The sequence below is a fragment of the Sphaerodactylus townsendi genome, linkage group LG01 (genome assembly GCF_021028975.2).
Source record: "Sphaerodactylus townsendi isolate TG3544 linkage group LG01, MPM_Stown_v2.3, whole genome shotgun sequence".
Lineage (NCBI taxonomy): Eukaryota > Metazoa > Chordata > Lepidosauria > Squamata > Sphaerodactylidae > Sphaerodactylus > Sphaerodactylus townsendi.
In genome coordinates this window covers 72,529,612-72,549,210 of record NC_059425.1, presented here as the reverse complement: position 1 = coordinate 72,549,210, position 19,599 = coordinate 72,529,612, and the positions used below count along the sequence as shown (strand labels likewise).

At 42.2% G+C, this 19,599-nt stretch overlaps 1 protein-coding gene across 6 annotated transcripts in view; it reads right to left on the bottom strand.

The window, feature by feature from the left end:
• The window catches only part of MDGA1 (MAM domain containing glycosylphosphatidylinositol anchor 1), a 380,713-nt gene that overhangs the window by 225,121 nt on the left and 135,993 nt on the right, over positions 1-19,599 (bottom strand). For all 6 annotated transcript variants that reach the window (XR_007246342.1, XR_007246345.1, XM_048518953.1 and 3 more), the window contains exons 4-5: positions 11,337-11,533; positions 2,802-2,934 (exon numbers count right to left, since the gene is read on the bottom strand). Coding sequence is in view for 4 of the 6 variants with exons in the window: in XM_048518953.1 (XP_048374910.1) it covers positions 2,802-2,934; positions 11,337-11,533 (330 nt within the window). In the remaining 2 variants the exon portion in view is untranslated. The remainder of the gene's footprint in view (positions 1-2,801; positions 2,935-11,336; positions 11,534-19,599) is intronic.

Below are 19,599 nucleotides of genomic sequence, written 5' to 3'. Positions count from 1 at the left end.
CCAGCTTGGCAGTTCCTGAAGTTTTGGGGGCAGTTCCTGGGGAGTGTGAAGCATGAGGATGGGAGAGAGCTCACTGGAGATGTGATGGCATTGAATCTACCCTCCGAAGTTGCCATTTTCTCCAGGGGAACTGAGCTCTGTAGTCTGGAGATCAATTGTAGTTTCAGGAGAACTCTAGGTCCTACCTGATGGTTGGCAACCCTACTGCCAGGTGACTTCTTCACCCTAGCCTAGAATGCCTTAAATCCTTGGGATAGTCATGAACTCCCCCCCTCCCCCAAGTCCTTGCAGAGAAAAAGATAGGCACCTATTTTTTTCTTCCAGTGGTAATAGGAGTGCAGTGTGTCTGCATATTGGAGGGAAGGGTGTTTGACAACACCCAGTGTTACACTGGCAACACACATCTGAAATACAGTTTTTAAATACACTAGGAAAATCTGATTATGAATCTCCCATGAAATTTGCAACTCAGCTACTATTTTAATTCTCAAGACTTGTACTCTAAATCCATTCCTACAGACGTTCTCTAAACCTTCCCAGTGTGCTAACATTATTTTGGTGAGCTTTCAAAATTGAACCTAGTAGGTGTGATCGAACTATTGCTCAGTAGAGAGGCACTTGTCCTTCCTAAGTCCCAAATCAGATGCTTTTTAGAAATGCCCTTCCATTGGCCTTTTCACCTCTTATACTACAATATCACTTTGTTAACTTATGTTCTGTTTGTTATCTCTTAAAGCCTTCCAGCTTATGCTACTAACAAACCGTTTATTCCCCAAAGGACATAGCTCATGGGCAGAGGGCATACCCTGCATCTGTAAAGCCTTAGCTTCAATCCTGCCTATCCCAAGCATCATATTCTTTGGAATGGGCAGAGATTCAGTGAGATCCAAAGACCTGCTCTTCAATGTGTTCAGCATTAACTTCAGAAAAAAAGAAGTATATTCTGTAGAGCTCTGGTTTGTTATCACGTTCTTTTTTAGACTGCACAAGAATTACAGTGATGATGTGATCAAGAAGGCAGCCTCCCTTTGGTAGTAAAAAAAATGTACCTGGGGCTTAGTTACCAGGTACATAGACATGGGTCATAGACATGGGTACATAGATATGAGCCTAGTTTAGAATGCTAGTCTTTCAGTACCATAAATGCACCTGAGGAATACTCACATGTAGTCTAAGACATGGGGGAGGCACTACTTTTCTCCTTTCTCCATCCTCCTGCTGCCCATTACATTAGTGTTGTGAAAAGCTGAAAAAGACCTTTCTCTGACTAACTGAAATTAGACATAGTTGTTTGAACCCATTTATCCCAAACTAGAACCTGGCACAGAAGACAGCCATATGTATTTACTGAACAGGAGGGAGAATGGATATGAGTGTGCTGATCCCACCCCCTGTCTTCAAGGGTGACCATGTGGAAAAGTGCTGCACACACTCACCCTCCCCATGATCAGCAACATTTGGAAAGCAGGAAGAGGCACATACCCAGCCATTACTTTAGCAAAGTCATGCCCTGCAGCTGACCGGATGATTGTGTGGAGGCAGGTGGTGGGTCCATCACACGCACACTTGGTTCCAGTCTTGAATGGTCTGTGAACTATCCTTTGCACCACGCTCCAGTTTGAGCCAGTCATGTATGAAATGGGTGTGTGTGTGTGTGGGGGGGGAGGTTAAATTTTACAATCACACGGAGTGCAAAATCCTTTGTTTGCAATCTCTCTTCCATGGTATTTTCTCAGCCAGGTTCCCTGCAAGTAATGAAGCCCAGCTGAGGGGAAAGTTGTCTTAAGTAGAAAGTACTCTGAAGACTGGGTCTGGATCCAATACCCTTTCCCCTCTAGTATGCCCATTAGATTCTTAAATTTGGATACTCCCACCGCTCTGGAAGGGGCTTTACCTCTATAATAAAGCTTCTTGGATTTTAATATCCCTTCCTGCTTGTGGTAGGCACTTCTGCTTGCGAAGGAGGCTATGGGTAACTGTCACTGATGCCTCCCATGGCAATCCTCCACCTCAATCCCCACATTCTTCCTGTGGCTCCACTGATGCATAGGGGCCCATTTGGGGGGGGGGCATAAAAGGCTGCAGAGGGAGCCAGGAAAGTTGATGTCTATATGGCACAGCTCCATTTTATGCTGCTTAGAATCCTAGTCAATATGGTGCAATGGTTAGAATTTTGGGGTAGACCTGAGGAAATGCAGGATTGACTTTCCCACTCTGCCATCAACCTTACTGGGTGCCTTGTTCCATTCATTTTCTCAGCCTGACAGGTTTGTTTTGAGGATAAAAAAAGAGAACCATGGACTCCTTTGAGGGAAACCAGGATCAAAATATAATATTGTACCTATCTATAAGGCAGCTTCATACATTCATGTGCATTGGAGGCAAATGAAACAGCCTGGTTTAAACAAACAGACTTGACGCTGTCACATGAAGTGACAATGTGGATATCCATTACCAGTTACAGGAAAACACAACTATGTGTTTGAAAGGTCTGAATCAGCCTGAATTTGAAACTCAGTAATGCAAACCACATAGAGCACTTCCAACACAGCTTTTTAAGCTCACACATCCACTTTTTGTAGTAGTCCTTTGAGTCTAGACATGTGGAACTGTGGTCCTGGAATTTGTTGTTCACCAGTTATTTTCTAAACTAGGCTCACTAAGAGTCCAAGACTGTGCACATACATCTTTTTTGTCCAAAGATTCCTTCCTACAGAATCCTTAACAAGGACCTCCTTGTTGATTTTAGTGGGTGAGATGCATTTCCTAATGACATAACCTATTGGAATTCCCTGACTTACCTGTTGTGTTGGTAAGATCAAAAGTGATTGACTTGTCAGGAATACCACAGACATTTCTAACAGACACCTGACATGTGTAACTGGCATAGTCTTGGGGTCGCAGATTTTTCAGCTTCAGGACTTTGGTTTCTCCCTGGAGGGTTTGGAAAGATGAGAGATGAAGAATGATTAAATACTGGTGGTTTCAATCCTTTGAAATGACCCCAACAGTTCTTTATTTAAACAATTTTAAGATTGGTTCATAAATTCTGCAGGGCTAGTAAATTTTCTCCATGTGATCATATTGTACTTGCCAGCATACATCCATAGGGTCATGTGTACCACTAATCACTCAAAGAAAGTACTGTGTGTCTGAATTAGTAACACAGGGATCTTCTTGTGATCATTACAGATCCCAAAGAGGAGGTTCATCTGTCCCCTCTATCATTGTGTTCCATTGTCTTCTCAAGTACTAATATATCTGTATATTTCTAGTACATTTGATTGCAAGCCTGAAATAATGCATGAAAGAAATTTGGCAAAAGGGCTGCACTTGGAAATGACAACAAACTATTAGATAATGTGAAATATTTCCAGTAAACAAATCCTTTGAACAGATGCTGGGAATCAACCATATCTTAGTATGCAAAGCAGATCAGAACTTAATCCTCAATCTAGATGAGGCAAGAAGTTCTATTTGCAAATCTTTTCAGCATCTAACAATTTTACATCATTATGAAATACAGTAGTAGACCATCACATGATCTGGAAAGATCATTTAAAAGATTTGCAGATGGCTCATCAACAATTTGCTCTCTGGATCTATTTATGCATTCAGACTACCCTTCACAACAGAGGTTTGTGTTTCACACAGCGATACTGAAAACAATTCTAAGGCAGTTACTGGGATCTCAAGATGGTCAAACCCACATATACATCATTAGGTATTTTAAAAACATAGGCTGCTTCCGCACGGCCACGCTGGGGGAGGTGTCGGTGTATATGACGCCGACACCCCCCCCCCCAGGACCGTTTGCACGAACGGTCCCAGTAAAGACAGGGAAGACGGCGCAGCACTGTGCCGTCACCCGATCGACTTACCTTCCCTGCGACTTTCCGGCATGTCACCAAGGCCAGGGGACACGCCCCCCTGCCCTGCACGACCGCTCCGGAGTCGCAAGGCGGGGGGGCATGTCCCCAGGCCTTGGCGACGCACCGGAAGGTCGCAGGGAAGGTAAGTCGATCAGAAAGGGGGGGGGGATGGCGCCTTCCAGCTGCTGCCGTTCGCATGGCAGCGGCTGGAAGCCGCTGTTTCCTCAAAACCTTGCTCGGGGAGTGAGGTTTGGAAACAGCGGCTTCGCGCCACTGGGGGGGAGTGAGGGTGGTGCGGCTGCAATGCAGCTGCGCCCCCACCCATGCCAACAGCTCCTTAGGGACGGCATTTTGCCGTCCCTAGGGCACTGTAAAAGGCCTGTGCAGAAAGGGCCCTAGTTAAATGCTATGCAGTCAGAGTCAGCAATTAGACTAAAAATACATAAAAAGATAAGCCTGACAGGATAATGCAGAAAGAAAAGCACTAAAATTAATGATCAGCTCTATAGTTTGTTTAAGATTCTACTCAGATGCAGACCCATCAAATCCAGGTTATTTTAACAGGTGTCCATGAAGTGACCCAAATCAGGTTGTGCCAGTTATTGACACACAATCATAGAGCTGAAATAGAATCAATTGATCAACTACTACAATTCTTTCTCCTAAAACAATTTAATTCCTGACAGATGTATTCCAGTCTTTACCGAAGCAGCCTTTACAGACTCCTAGCACCATTTATTTCACTGCTGAACTGGTTTGTAGTGTAAATATCTTTATTTATTGTCCTTTCCTTATTAAATAGTCATTCGCCTCTTCTTGCTACCATATTTTTGAATATTTGAAATCAGTCAAAATGTAAGGGATTGACTCTGAAGTCCCTCTGTTGTTCACAGAAGCAAGTGAGGAATGATACTTGCCAATTCTTCCTTCCCACTGCAGACCTCCACATTGCACCCCATAAGGGTCTTGAGGGCCTCTTGACACCCAGGAGCTGTTTTCTCTCTGTGTGTATATTTATTTATTTATTGGTTCAATACTGTCCACCTCCAGAGGGCTCTGGGCGGTGAAACAGGGAGGAAGGAATTAACCTTCCCATTTTCAGTTACCTTAAAATTGTTTCCAAAACATTGTCATTATCAATATGTTTTAAAAGTATACTGTATAACCACTACATCAATATCATAAATAAATACAGAGACATACAATGCTAGCAAAGGTACTCCTGTCTAAGATGAACAGGTTTAGATTGGAGTAATTCTGCACAAGATTGCATGGTATATACTGCCGAACGGAGAACAGATTCCTGCAACATACAGCAGAATGCTTCTTTCTAACCCAGCCTCATCTGATTTGTAACTATGCTCTAAGATTCTACCAGTTAATGGGACAATCATTTCTTGACTGTGGGCAGTTCTGGCCCTATATTGCTTCAGCTTATCCCCTTATTTCCACACTCATTTTTGTGCTTTCAGTTTCCTCTTCATTTTTGCTTTCCCTCCAGTTTTCACTTTTAAGACTATCTGACCTTTTTCTGGAAGTCGATTTGACTTGCCTTTTTTCCCTCATCTGTTATCTTTCTGTTGGTTTTCTTTGCCGCCCCCTCCCCCTGCACACTGCTACCCACTTCCATCCCTTTTGATGCCATCATCATCCTACTTCTCCCCCCCCCCGAAAATGAGTGGTTCCATTTTCAATTTTTAAAAAGAAACGCAGTCCTTTTATTGATATATCAATATGCCCTTGTTATTATAAGTTTAGCAGGTTCTCTGTATTCCCAGATTTCATTTTTTAAAAAGTAAGTCTCTAGCTCTTTCCCTTGTGGAGATATGCCTTTTTCCTTATATCTCCATGAGGGGAAAAAGTAGATTCACGCTTTTTAAAAAATGAAAGCTACGAATTCAGAGAATCTGCTAAATCCATCATTACCCATCTAAATCCATCATCGTAAGAGTATAGCAATATAGCAATATTTTAGTGGCTTCTTTAAAAAATCAGCCATATTGATATAAACATGAGCCAAAAATAAAAGGGGGAGCAGTGGTGCCGCTGAGGATGACAGCACATACTTTCAAAAGTCCTGATTATTTAAGGCACATGTGAAAGAAAATGGACCTCACAACTGTGAAAAAGTAGGGTTGTGGGTGGGGGGTTGGCTGACATGCAGAAGAACCATGCTTTTATAGACTGACTGTTAAGAACATCAGAAGTATGTCAAGTACACAGAAATGCTCAGTTTTTTTCTGTTCAAGAATTCTCATGATTGCCTTTAATGATATAAAATGGGACCAAGTAGATTCACCAGTTCTTAAAAATCAAACATCTTACTGCCAGACAAATGCCCAGTACTGAGGCCCACTGGATATTGGAGCAGAGCCAGCAGTTTGTATCATGCCTGGGGAAATAGGCTTGATATTTGGGGGCTGACCTCAGGGTGAAGCCCAGTAGTTTGGCTTACATCCAAGGCCCATACAAATGCTGTTCATTCAGGTACCATTTTTTCTTCCTTTTGATTTGTCTGATCTAGTATCTTCCCTAGAAGTAAAAAAAAAATGGACCAGGCTGAAGTTCTTATTGACAAACCTGAAACTCAGTCAAACAACGGTCCATTCTGCACAGTCTAAAACAGACCTCCTAGGAAGGCACTCCACGCAGTTGCTTCCTAAGATGTCCTCGGGATGCCTTATTTCTGCTCAAGTTTTTGTTTCAATTCTTAAGTCATTCAAAAAGTCCCACTGGTTTTTACTTATCTGTTTTTTTTCCCTTCGGCCTCCATGGGTATGGTTTTCCAAAGCCTATTAGTCCTCTTGACCTTTTCTTCCATTTAGATTACCTTTCCTTCATACTTTACAAACTTCTTGAGGCTGTCAAGGCATTAGTCTTGCCCCCTAAGATATGTCGATATTTTGATTGAAGTAGCATGCTAACAGGGATGTCTGAGAATTACCCCCCATTGTTCATACTATGTGTAGCTCCTATTTATACAAGTTAGCTCAAACCTGCTGTTTTGCTTGGAATAATTCTGTCTTAGAGGATATCTTTGGCAAGAGTGGTCTCACAAAAACTTGTCAATAATACAGATTCACTTATGCAGATCAGGACATGGAGCTCATGTGCAAGTATGTAAGGGGACAGGGAGAATGAGAGCTGGGTGAATAAGATAAATATCTAAGACACAATAGCCCTATGGGGGTAAAAAATTCTATAGAGAACAGCTGCCAAACTGCATGAACAATCACATTTAAAGTCTACCTGTCAGCTGGTGATTTATGCACGATTTATATGCATCCAATTTATTGATAAGCAAACGTGTAGAAACCTGCAATGTACATCAGTCTACAAATCCCAAGCTGTTAAAGGTACCATTCAGTTGTTAATTTAAACAGCCATCTAAGCCTTGTTTCAAATACCAGAGCATGCAGCTCCAATGACCACAGAAGTGGATGTGATACACTTTATTTTGCAACTTATTTTGCAATTTATCAATCTTTGTGACTTAGTCTTTTCTCTTTCATCTTAGCTGTCAAAAGTATTAGTTAACAAAGAGCATATTTCACTTGGTGTATTTTTCTTGATCCCTGTACCTATGCACTGATTATCTGAACCTCCCTGCCACAAAACTCATCTACTATTCTCAAAGGATCTCCCATCTTAACCAGTCAATGGAACATCATTATTATCATGTTCGATCTTGTTCTATTGACATATCAAAAAGGGGAACCTGCAATAACAGCAGATCTAAAACAGCAGTTTTATGTTCAGGTAATTAGAAGCTGTTTCACATCTGAAGGTGTGACAAAAAAAAAACATGAATGGCAAAAACAGCCTGAAAAGGAGCTTGTCAGATTTGTTTGGCTACAACCCTTAGGAATCCATATGGATTTTCGAGAATTTGGCTGCAGAGCTGCGGCTGAGGTCTCAGCACAGAACTGTGAACTGGCAGTCTTCACAACTGAAAAGAGAAGCCTGGTAGAACCAGCTTGGTCAATGCTGACCTTGCCTGGGTATGCCTTGTGACTATCATGTGACTTCTACCTTTTGACTACCATGGCTCTTACTGTCTGCTGCTTCCCTGCCATTTGCAAATTAACAGGTTTTCAGATCATATGGCCTGCCATGAAGTCTTTTCGAAATACCACTGATCCTGCAACAGATCTCTTACCATTCTCTTGGGCTGTGACAATGAGCCATAAAACTCCTCTACTACTGAGAGCAACCACATAGGCAAGAAGACTATGACCTATGTGTGGTTGTGTATAAAGTGCACAGCTAATTTATGGTGACCCTGTAGGGTTTTCAAGGCAAGAGGAGTTTGAGGGTGGTTGCCATTGCCTGTCTCTCTGTGGCTCAGAGAGCTTTGAGAGAACTGTGACTGGTCCAAAGTTACCCAGCAGTAGGGTTGAAAGCTTCAGGCTGGGAAACACCAGGATATGGGGGGAGGAGGAGGATGAGCTTGAGGAGGGGAGGGTTTGGGGAGGGGAGGAACTTCATCAAGGTATAAAGCCATAGAGTCCACCTTCCAAAGTGGCCATTTTCTCCAGATGAACTTATTTTTGTCACTTGAAGATTAGGTGTAATCCCAGGAGATCTCCAGACACCACCTAGAGGTGGGCAACCCTACGCAGCAGAAGAGAGTCTGCCACTCTCAACCACTGATGCTATGTTATGATTTATGATGTTATGTTTATTGACTCTGTGTTATTGATGCATTTATTGATAGTTGTTCTACGATGTTATATTTATTGATGTTGTTCTTATGTTATTGTGCACCGCCCTGAGCATTTTGGGGGAAGGCGGTATATAAATTAAATATACCAAATATACCATACCACTATACTTCTATGCTGGCTCAACTATGACTTATTTCATATTAATTAGTCAAGCAGAAAAAGGCCTAAAGGTGCACTGCATCAGAAGGTCCTGCTGCATTGGGGGAAAAAAACACAAAACATTTTGTACTTATTCCAGGAATCACTTTTTCAAATGCCTCAGGTTTTCTTGAAGAAGTTCCAGACTCTAAGAGGTTGTGCCACCAACAATGAAAAGATAGGAAGATTAGATCATGGATCAGACCCAGGGTCCATCTAGCCTAGCATCCTATGTCTAATGAGTACTAGTCCAATTCCCCAGGAAGGATTAGCAGGGTAAAAAAAACTAACAACACTTTCTCATAGTCCACCATCTGTGGACCGTATATGTGTTAGCTTTCAAAGTGAAACAAGAACTTCTGTTGTCTAAAAGTAGAATAACTGCTGCTGTTCTATAATAGTAACTCCATGTAAAATATTTGCTAGTTTATTTATATGTTTATTTTACCTTTTTGCACATTTTAATCTAAGGAGCAACTTCAACAGGTTCATGCAAGCATTTCAACTAATGGAACTGCCTTCTTGAACATATGACCCTAGGGAAGATCTTCAGGTTAACACACTAGACTAATATAAGTTCTACCTTAACAACTATGGACATGTACTTTATTAAAAGGCTCTTTAAAAGAGGTGGCAGTTAGAATAAGGCTGACAGGATCTCCTGAAGAGCCTTAGGTGTGTGCTTGAACGGTCAGCCCTAGGCCGTCATTACAAGTGTTGGCTTAGGGCAAAAAGAGACCTTATATTTTACAGTCATATTACACATTTTCACAGGGTTTTTTTTTTTTGCCATTGCTCAATGCGTACATAATACTATGGCAAGTTAGAAGAAAAGAGGACAGAGAATAATGTCATGCCAAGCATCTCACTTCTTTGGTTTTCGTGTAGTTGGGTTGTTGTTTTTTTGCAGATGCTTTGGAGGAGGTATCTGGTGGTCAAAAAACCCTACCCACCCCACCAAAACATACTGGTGATCCATAAGATGGATCCAAATCCAACAGCAATTTCTTCTGACAAGCAGACCTACATCACAATTATCAAAACCTACTATAAGCTCTAACTTATTAGTATTTCTTGTAAGAATGAGAAACATATTGTAAGTTGTAAGAAACAGATTTCAGTGCTACAATTCTGTTTGCAGGCAACATTTTGTAAGCAACAGTTACATATCTGTAAACAACATTATGCTGGAGCTCATGTTCTCCATAACTGGGAAACCCTTACTACTATAATGTAGTCTGACTATTTGTAAAGAAAACCCTTTGCTTCACAGAAGGTCAGAGTCCATTAATAAAGATTGACTTAGACTTCTGGGCTTCAGATTCCTGTTTAGAGAAAAGAATAGCCCCTTAGAATACTGAAATTCAGTAGCCCTGTTTAGCGTCTAAAGGCAGCCAGTATTGACTGGCGGCACTGCATATGTTCCATGCTCTTGTGCATTTTCCTCCCAGCATGCATGACAAATCAGGTAAGGATGCTTCCAGATGGAGATGTTCATGCATCAGGAATGCTGAATCAGTGCTGCTAAAATGCTGGTCCCAACACTGCTGCAAATAGATGAGAACCGCATCTGAATGCAATGATAGTTCCACCAAAACAGTAACTACATCAATAAAATCCACCCTAGGTGGGGAAATACTTTTAGTTTACCTACTTCCTGTTCCTCTTATAATAGCCTGGTGGCTACCAGTGTTGCCAACATCCAGGTGGGGTCTGGAGTTCTCCTGAAATTACAACTGAGTTCCAGATTATTTCCCTGGAGAAAATGACTGCTTTGGAGGGTGAACCCTATGGTATTCAGTGGCGTACCGCCTATAGGGACATGGGGTAACCCACATTCCCGGGTGCACGCCTTTTGGTCATATGGGGGGGGGTGGCACCAGCCCATTGGCTGGATCTTAGTGCTCGGCCTTTCCTGCAGTGCAGCAACCTGGCCGGCACCCAGTGGCTCCCCCGTGCCATGCCACCGCTCACCAGTGCCCAAGGACAGGTCCAGTTACGTAGCCAGCAGCCTCTTGTGCCGGTGTGATCCCCTGACCTTGTGCACCAGTGCAATCCCCCGGCAAGGGAGAGGTCTCACGAGCTGCAGGAGTGGCCAGGCACAGCTGCATGGCAGGGAGGCATCTCCCCCCTACTGTGTATCTGCTGCAATGCCCTGCCCCCCTGCAGTCCGGCTTCTGCCAGACAGGACAGGAGGTGGCCTGAAGGGAGGCAGAGGGGATCTGACGAGTGCTGCAGTAGCAGGCTGACCCAGGAGCTGGCCTGCTACTGCGGTGTCTGTTCAAGTCGCTGCCAAGTTCTGCAGCCAAGCATGGGGGGGGCACAGGGGGTGCCTTGAGCAGGTGTTGTCCCCGGACACCATTTCCCCCCGATACACCTGTGATAGCATTATATTCCACTGAGGACCTCCTCTTCCCAAACTCTGCCCTCTCTAGGCACAGCCCTCAAATCTCCAGGAATTTCTCAGCCCAGAGTTTGCAACCTTAGTGGCAACTGCTGCAGTTGCTATCTGCAAATGTGCTTGCTATCTTACCTAGGAAGTAAGCACAGTTAGTGACTACAACAAACATAGCTTGTAGACCAATAATGTCTCTCCCACCTGTGTGTACAATGGCTCATAGATATCCACTCCATTGTCTTGACTGTGAGAAAGTGTCTCTGAACCTCGTTTCCAAATGAACCGTGCAGGTGGATTGGAATTGATGGTACACCTGAGAAAAACTGTCTTCTCCTGGTAGAAGCTGCCACGTACATCACTGATGGTCTGATGGACAGTGAGGAGAGGCTCATCCAAATCTGCAGGGAAGGGAAGGTAGCCATGCCAACTGTTAGTGAGGGGGTGAACCAGAATGCACTTAGTCAGCCAGAACTCCAAAGACCAAAGGGAAATTTCAGGAGAGCCCCCTTCCTTCTAGTCAGACAACAAAAACAGGTATGGTCTAAAATGCTTTGCTCTCAGGTTCATGTCTTCCCTAAGGAGGCTGTGAAATAACTGCTTAACTGAAGCCAAAATCACTCCAAACCACACACCAAAAATGAGTTTAAAGAATCAGGTTAAACGGAGCAGTGTGGGGCAGAACATTCATTTTATAGGCAGAAATTCATTTTATAGGCAGAAAGGAATGAAATGGAACACTGACCATGTAAATTATGAGAAGGAAAATATGAGAAAACATAGAACTTGCCTGCCTTCTGTTCTCCTCTCAAGCTCCATTAAATCTTTTAATCTGTTATGTTGGTTAAACATACGGACCCTAGAAAATCTAACTTTGTATTTGGATCTTTAAAAACTTTGACCCCCAAACTGAAAGTTTTACAAAGTATAAAATCACAGTTCAGCTGTAATGTTTCTCTCCCTTTCCTCTGTCTATTTTCTTTTTAGAAGTTGTTCACAGTTTCCCTCTTCTACTGTGCCACAAAATCCTCACTCATTCTGTTTTTTTCCTCTTCTTCAAGCAGGGGTTTATGCCTTTCATTCCTCTCAAGGCTCTCCTCTTCTCCCCTAGATCTGCCACATCAGGTCCAGTAGACTGGTCCTTAACTAGATTAGAGGCCCGGGGGTCTAGGCTAGCTGCCAGGCCCTAGTGAACTGGAAGGGTGATTTTGCTAGGGTGGGGAGTGTAACTTCATCCTTTCAGTGGACTGGAGGTTTTGTTGCCTCATAACTGAAAAGATGGCAAAAAAAACCCCCCACACAGTGGCCTTTTGTGCACACTTGGTTCCTTCAGGTCAGGCATACATTACCTTCAAGTCAGATTCTCAATTGCACACATTTCCCCCTCTTCAGAACTCCTCATGCTGCAGATCAGAGAAGTCCCATGGTTTCAAGAGTAGGCAAAGTGCATTATTTTTCCTACCTACTCAGGGAAAGAAAAGCACACCAGTGTGCATTCTGCTTCATTCAGCTTTTTCACTCCTCTCAACTTTCTACTTGCATATTCAGCAGCATTTCTGCCTACTCCCCCACCAGCATTTCCAGGAGATTGGTGGGACTTCTTTATAAAAATTGTTAATACTTTTGATCTATCACTCCTGTGGAAGATCATTAAAATGATCTTTAAAAAACAAAAAGGATTGAACAACTTCCCAACCTGAACACAGGGGTCAGGCAAAATGGTGGCTAGTCTCAGAGGAAGCAGTGGGGCACTCCCTTGCATGTAAATGAGGAAATGCAGGGAGACCCTACTGCGAAGGTCAGAGCCACACCACAAACTATAAGTGCGGAAAGAGCCACCAACTGGATTATTTTCAACTTTGTGTTCTGGTAGTTTAAGCAATCTACTTTTGTGCCAGTAGTGCAGTTTGTCTGTTTATATCAGGAAGGAAGGAAACTTCTCATTTTTAGTACAGAAGTAGATGAGGGACCTTTAATAATTGCTTTTTTCCCCTGAAAACATTCACCATTACCAAATGTTGCTTTCTAGTGTAATCTTAGCATACTTTTGTAACATGTTTAATGGGAACAAAATAATTCCTTGGAGATACAAAAAAACAAATGACAGAAACTATTGGAATCCATTGGTCCTTTGCAGATGACTATAGGAATTAATTGCATGTCCAAATGGCCATTAGAAAGCATTAGAGGAAAGCATTAATGGTTGCTTTCAAGGTGACTTTTATGGACTATTAAGGGTGCTTCCGCACGGGCTCCTACAGCGGCTTCCGCATGGGCTCCTACAGCTGAAGCGTGAGCGGCCGCAGAGCATCTGTAGCCTGCAGAGATGCCTCCAGTCACCTCCATTTTCTTTCCCCACACTTACCTTCTCTCCAGTGGTGGGATTCAAATAATTTAACAACCAGTTCCAGTGGTAGGATTCAAATAATTTAACAACTGGTTGTTTACAAGCACCATTTTAACAAACGATTCTGCTGAAGTGGTGCATCCCACCTGCTGAATCCCACCACTGCTTCTCTCCCTGCGGAGCTCTGCAGGGAGAAAAGGTAAGTGTGGGGGAAAATTCAGGCATTGAAAAGCGGTGCCTCCAACCCAGTGCCATTCCCACAGTGCTGGCAGAGATATGCTGTTTCCCAAAAGCCTCGCTCATTGAGCGAGGCAGGGAAACATCGTTTCCACCCCGGAGCGGGGGGAGCACGGCGCTGCCTTGTTGTGGAGGCGGCAGCTGTGTGAACAGCGCCCCTGGAATGGTGTAATTACCATTCCAGGGTCATTGTTTTTGGCCCATGCAGACTCCGCCTAAGAATGGCAGGCCAAAATGCTTTTGCAAACTCCCTCAACATTAATAAAACTTCAGAAGAAATTATAAATACAAGTTTTTGCAATTAAGTACTGAATACACCTGGAAATCTTATCTGGGACATGCTGTCTGATTTTCAACATTCAAAATGGAATGAATTAATGACCAATAAAATCAAATCTTTAGGTTTAGCTCTAGACCTACTCCTCAATCAAGAAGAATCATATGTATAAGGAATTCAAACAAAGAATCCTGGACACTGAGATGCAACACTTATTTTCGCATGCCAATAAAATTTGTTCTCCTCTGAATCTTGGTCTCACCCCGAAGTATAGAATATTACCAGCGTATTTTCATAATCTAACAGCACCAGTTTTGAGACGTGCATTTATGCAAGCACGAATGAACATATTGCCCTCGGCTGACCTCAGAGGAAGATATTTAAAGATCCCATCAAAGCACAGATTATGCCATTGCCCTGACAAGCAAAAAGAAACCACAGCACAAATCTTGCTATACTGTACCCAGTATAGCTCTCTAAGAAGAATCTTCATTGATCCCCACCTGAATACTGATAGCTTAAACTCTGATATGGACAAGATTCGCTATCTTTTAAATGATCACAGTCCAAGAAGAACCGAAGATGTGGCTAAGTTTCTAGCAAAGGCATTTTATCCCAATGTTTTATAAAGTTTCAGATGTTTATACATGCCAATAAAGGTTACTTTATTTATTTATTTATTTATTTTACAAGTTTTTGTGTGATATTAATTTTACTAAGTTTATTATCTCCCCAATCAAGATTGTTATAAAATTTCAATAGATAAGAATCCACTTCATAGCTTCTTATGTAGGTTTGCTCTGACCTGTTTCAGCTGACTCATGGCAACCACAACAATGGGTTTTCAAGACAAGTGATGGCTTGCCATTGTCTTTCTCTGCTGCGTTTTCCTTGATAGTCCCCCATTCAAGTACCAAACCTGCTTAGCTTTTGAGATCTGATGAGATCAGGCTGTAGACTTAGTATACCATTCCACACCCCTCCCATGCTCTTACTCCAACATTAATAAGAATTTCAGAGAGATTCAGAAAGCACTTAATAGTTAAAGTAAATTTAAAAATAATTCCTGTGTCAAGGAAAACTTTAGATTTGTCCTATCAGAGCTGTGGGAATAAAGCCACTGAATATCAGTGTGAATAGGAATGGCAACATAAAATGATGCCTGCATATATCAACATGGTCTGGATTTATGAATGAGGTAAAAATAGAAAGAATCCCCACCCTCAAAGATCAATAGTGCAATCCTAACCAGAACTATGCCCTTCTATGTTTATTGAACTCAACTGATTTAGAAGAGTATAACTCTGTTTAGGATTGAACTGAACAATCTCTTATGTGCTCACTAGATTTCTTGATGATGGCTGTTGTTGGAGTCTGCCATTTGTTTCATAAGGAATAGAGATTACTTGTCATACAGTTTTAACTGAAGAGTCCAGATGATAATAAAAATGGGAACAATTGTTCATTTCAGGTGTTTCAGTACTTCTTTACAGAAAAGCACAGCAAAAGCTTCTTAGAGATTAACAAGGCAGGCTTTCTTCTGCTGTACTTGTTCTGTGAAGAAGATGAACAAAATGTTGGGAGATGAGGTAAGCAGTTTGGTTAAGAAGAGTTTGAAGAAGAGTTTGGATTGATATCCCCCTTCCTCTCCTGTAGGAGACTCAAAGGGGCTTACAAACTCCTTGCCCTTCCCCCCTCACAACAAGCACCCTGTGAGGTGGGTGGGGCTGAGAAAGCTCCGAAGAATTGTGACTAGCCCAAGGTCACCCAGCTGGCGTGTGTGGGAGTGCACAGGCTAATCTGAATTCCCCAGATAAGCCTCCACAACTCAAGCGGTAGAGATGGGAATCAAACCCGGTTCCTCCAGATCAGAATGCACCTGCTCCTAGCCACTGCTCTCAGCCACTACGCCACTGCTGCTCAAGCTTGAAAGAGAAGGGAAAACCACTTGAAAATATTGCATAGAATGGTGATTCTGTGTCATTCTCTCATTTCCTAGTGTGGTGGTGGCAGTGGAGGCATAAAGTCACAAAATCTGTGGAAGAGAGAATCAAGCTTCTTGTAGGTCCTGCACTTCCTTTCAGAATTGACAAATGAAGCTCAGTTACTTCCCCCACTGCTCCCAGAGCACCCAAATGACATCACAAGGGTTTCAAGAGCAACCACAAAATTTCTTGCAAATGGGAAGAAATAAAAGAGCATGACCCTTCTGCACTCAAAAAAATGTGAAAGACTTGTGCTCAGTTGTGTACAAGTTGACCTCCACAGAAGATGACCCCATTTGCCTGTATAACTTCATAGGAAAACTTCTGAAGCAATCTCTCAAGTCCTAGCAAAGGAAGTGCGGGGTGAAGAGGATAATGGTCATGGTCAAGCTTCTTTTATCCCCACTGGCACCAATGATGCCCCTTCAGCATTGCCACAACTGAGGAAGAGGACAAAGGACCTGCAATGGAGTTGACATGGATATCTTGTGTCTAAGGCCCATATACATTTGCAGTCAGTTTTGTGTTAACCTCCATCAGAGGTGTATGGGGTCCAAATGGTGCCCAGAGACAAAGCCTCCTCTGGGCACACCCCCAGGAGCCCTGCCCCCACACGTTCCTGCTGCAGGGAGCCCAGGAGGATGGAACGCTCCGGCCCCACCCACCTGCAGAGCGCGTGGAGTTGGGCCTCCCTGAGCCTCGCCCCCTGGTCTGCCTGGAGATCAGGGACATGGCACGTCTCTTTGCTTTTAGCAGGCCCAGTCCTGCCTTGAACTATCCTTTCAAGTTATGGTAAGCATTTCAACCATAACCTGAAAAGACAGTACAAGGAAGGACTGGGCCAGCTAAAAGCAGGAGGACAGAGCCACATTCCTGATCTCCAAGGTCAGTACCTTGAAATATGTTTTCAAGTTATGGTGATCATTTCAACAATATACCCATTAGCCTTTGCTAAATATGCAAATTATTAATTATTACTTTGCATATTAATTATTAATTTGCATATTTAGCAAAGGTTCATGGGAATGTTGTTGAAATGGTCACCATAATGTGAAAACATAGTCCAAGGCACTAACCCCGTGGTGGCGAACCTATGGCACTCCAGATGTTCATGAGCTACAATTCCCATCAGCCCCTGCCAGCATGGCTAATTGGCCATGCTGGCAGGGGCTGATGGGAATTGTAGCTCATGAACATCTGGAGTGCCATAGGTTTGCCACCACTGCACTAACCCATCCCCATTTACTTTAATTCTGCCAGCAGCCAGCTGAAAAAGCAGCCTGCTCCAGCTAGGCTATTTCGGCTCGGTGCTTTGTCGGGGAGGTTGACTCTCTCTTTGTCAGGGAGGCTGATTTTGCACCCCCCCACGTGACCAGATTGCGAGCACCTGGAGACTTGGGTTACCCCATGTCCCCGGGCAGATACGCCACTGACCTCAATCACCCTACTAGTCATTATCCATATTTTCCTCACAAGTGCTTCAAGTTTAAGGAGACAGGAAATCAGATTACAGAAGTCAAACTATTTAATGTTCAACTCAGTTTTCCTTTTTTCTCCCTTCTGATTTTTTCATAGTTGAGCTTTTATTTCTTTTCTTCCTCTCCTCTTCTCAACCCTTTCTTCTATCTTCGCTCCATGCCATCCTTCTCTTTCATCACTCCTTCCCCTACTCCCTTCTCTGGTAAACAATGGTGATTCTTACCAATGTATAAATAAAATACAAATAAACTGTGCTTGCAATAGTCTTGAGCATTGTTATTTTACCCAGAGACTTCTAATAAGGAATGGTCTGGAAGAAAACAAAACTTAAAATTAACAACCTTCAAAATATTTTGTTAGGTGATGTAATGTGGATCTCATTTAGAAATCAATAATTTAATAAATAAGAAATATGAACTGGATAATGAATTTTGCCATAATGTTATTTATTGAAATTTTTATGCTCTGTTAGAGTGATCATACTGAGAGTATGTGTATACCGCTAGAATTTTTATGAATGTTGGAAAAAACCATAAGGGTCTGCCAAGGGATTTTAATCTGCCATCTGGAGACAATACTTAAAAATCACCTTGTAAGCAACCAATCCTTTCCCCTTTAAAGCTTTTCATTGGCCATTTGGAAATTCAATGAATTCCTATAGTCATTTAGAAGAAGTAATGAATTCCAATAGTCATTTTATATCATTTGTTTTGCTATGGTCTCAGTTCCTTGGTTGCAGCATAAAACTGAATGAGGATTCTTGTTTCTTCTACCAAGTCACAAATGAGATGACCCATCTTATCCCAGCATTATTGTGGTTCATATGTTCCCATTTTTGAGAAAGGTACATTAGTGCAATTATATACAGGGACATCACAAGACAGTCAAGTTAGAAATCAAATAGATTAAGTAATTGGAAGTAGAAGATGGAGAAGCTCTGTTCTCTCTACTAAAACAAGACCAGGAGCAAACTGCGGTACAGACCATGAATTGTTAATATAGAAAATCAGACTAAAGATAAAGAAAAACACAAGACCATTCATTGTGCCAAAATACATTCCTGAACAATTTAAAGACCATGTAAAGAACATACTTGCATTACTAATTTCAAGTGAATATAAGCCAGAAGAACTATGGGTGAAAACAAAAGATAGTATCAGGGAAGAATGCACAAAGACTATTCCTGTAACTAAAAGAAATGAAAAGCTTTGATGAATGACTGCGGAAACTCTTAGCATTGCTAAAGACATACAAGAAGCAAAAGTAAAAAGTGATAGAAACCGAATCCAGAAGTTTAAATGCAATGTTCCAGTGGCTCACATACAGAGACAAAGAGAACTATTATAATAATCAGTGTAAAGAAATAGAAAAGAACAACAAAAAAGGAAGAAGAAGGGATGTTCCACAAGATCCAAGAAACCTGTGTGGCAGTCCAATCCAGAGGTTCAGGTGAAGTTTAGACTGAAACCTTCTCCACTGACATGCTACTTTTCATTATGCTTGAAGTTTTTTTTTTAAGATATGGGAAGCATTCAGAATTGTAACCTCTTCTTGCATTGTATGTTGAGTGTTTTTGATAGGTCTCAATTTAGGGCTATTTTCAAGATCAAATAGATAGAGGAGGAGCCCTTGAATGGGCAATCAAACAGTATGATTCTTGTAATCCATTTACATACTCCATTTAATGTTCCACTAATAAGGAGACAGAGCTAAACCAGGTTAATGAAACGTGTCATCACATTCCATAAGACCTTCCTTCTAGACAGTGAAGAGACAGCCATTGAATTCAATAGCGTGAACCAGACAAAGGGCAAAATCAGGTCTTTTGTTTCAAGGTGAAATATTTATGGTGCTGCTGTCCACAGAACACTTTACCATGAAGAGCATTTTTCCACAGAGTCTGTGTTCCTGTCCCAATTTCTCTTTCTCTTCCAACAAGCTCTTCTGTTCCATGAGAAATGTAAAATATTGATCCACAAATATCTCAGTCTCGAAGTCTGATTTCAAGAGAAGAAATTACTTTCTGCTAAAGCAGACGTTTCCCACTGAGACGTATGCCTGGACCAGGCTATTTGCATATTTTAATGAGGCGCGTGTTTTGAAGAGACAGCCTTCGTAATGGAAGCTGAGATTCGTTAGGCT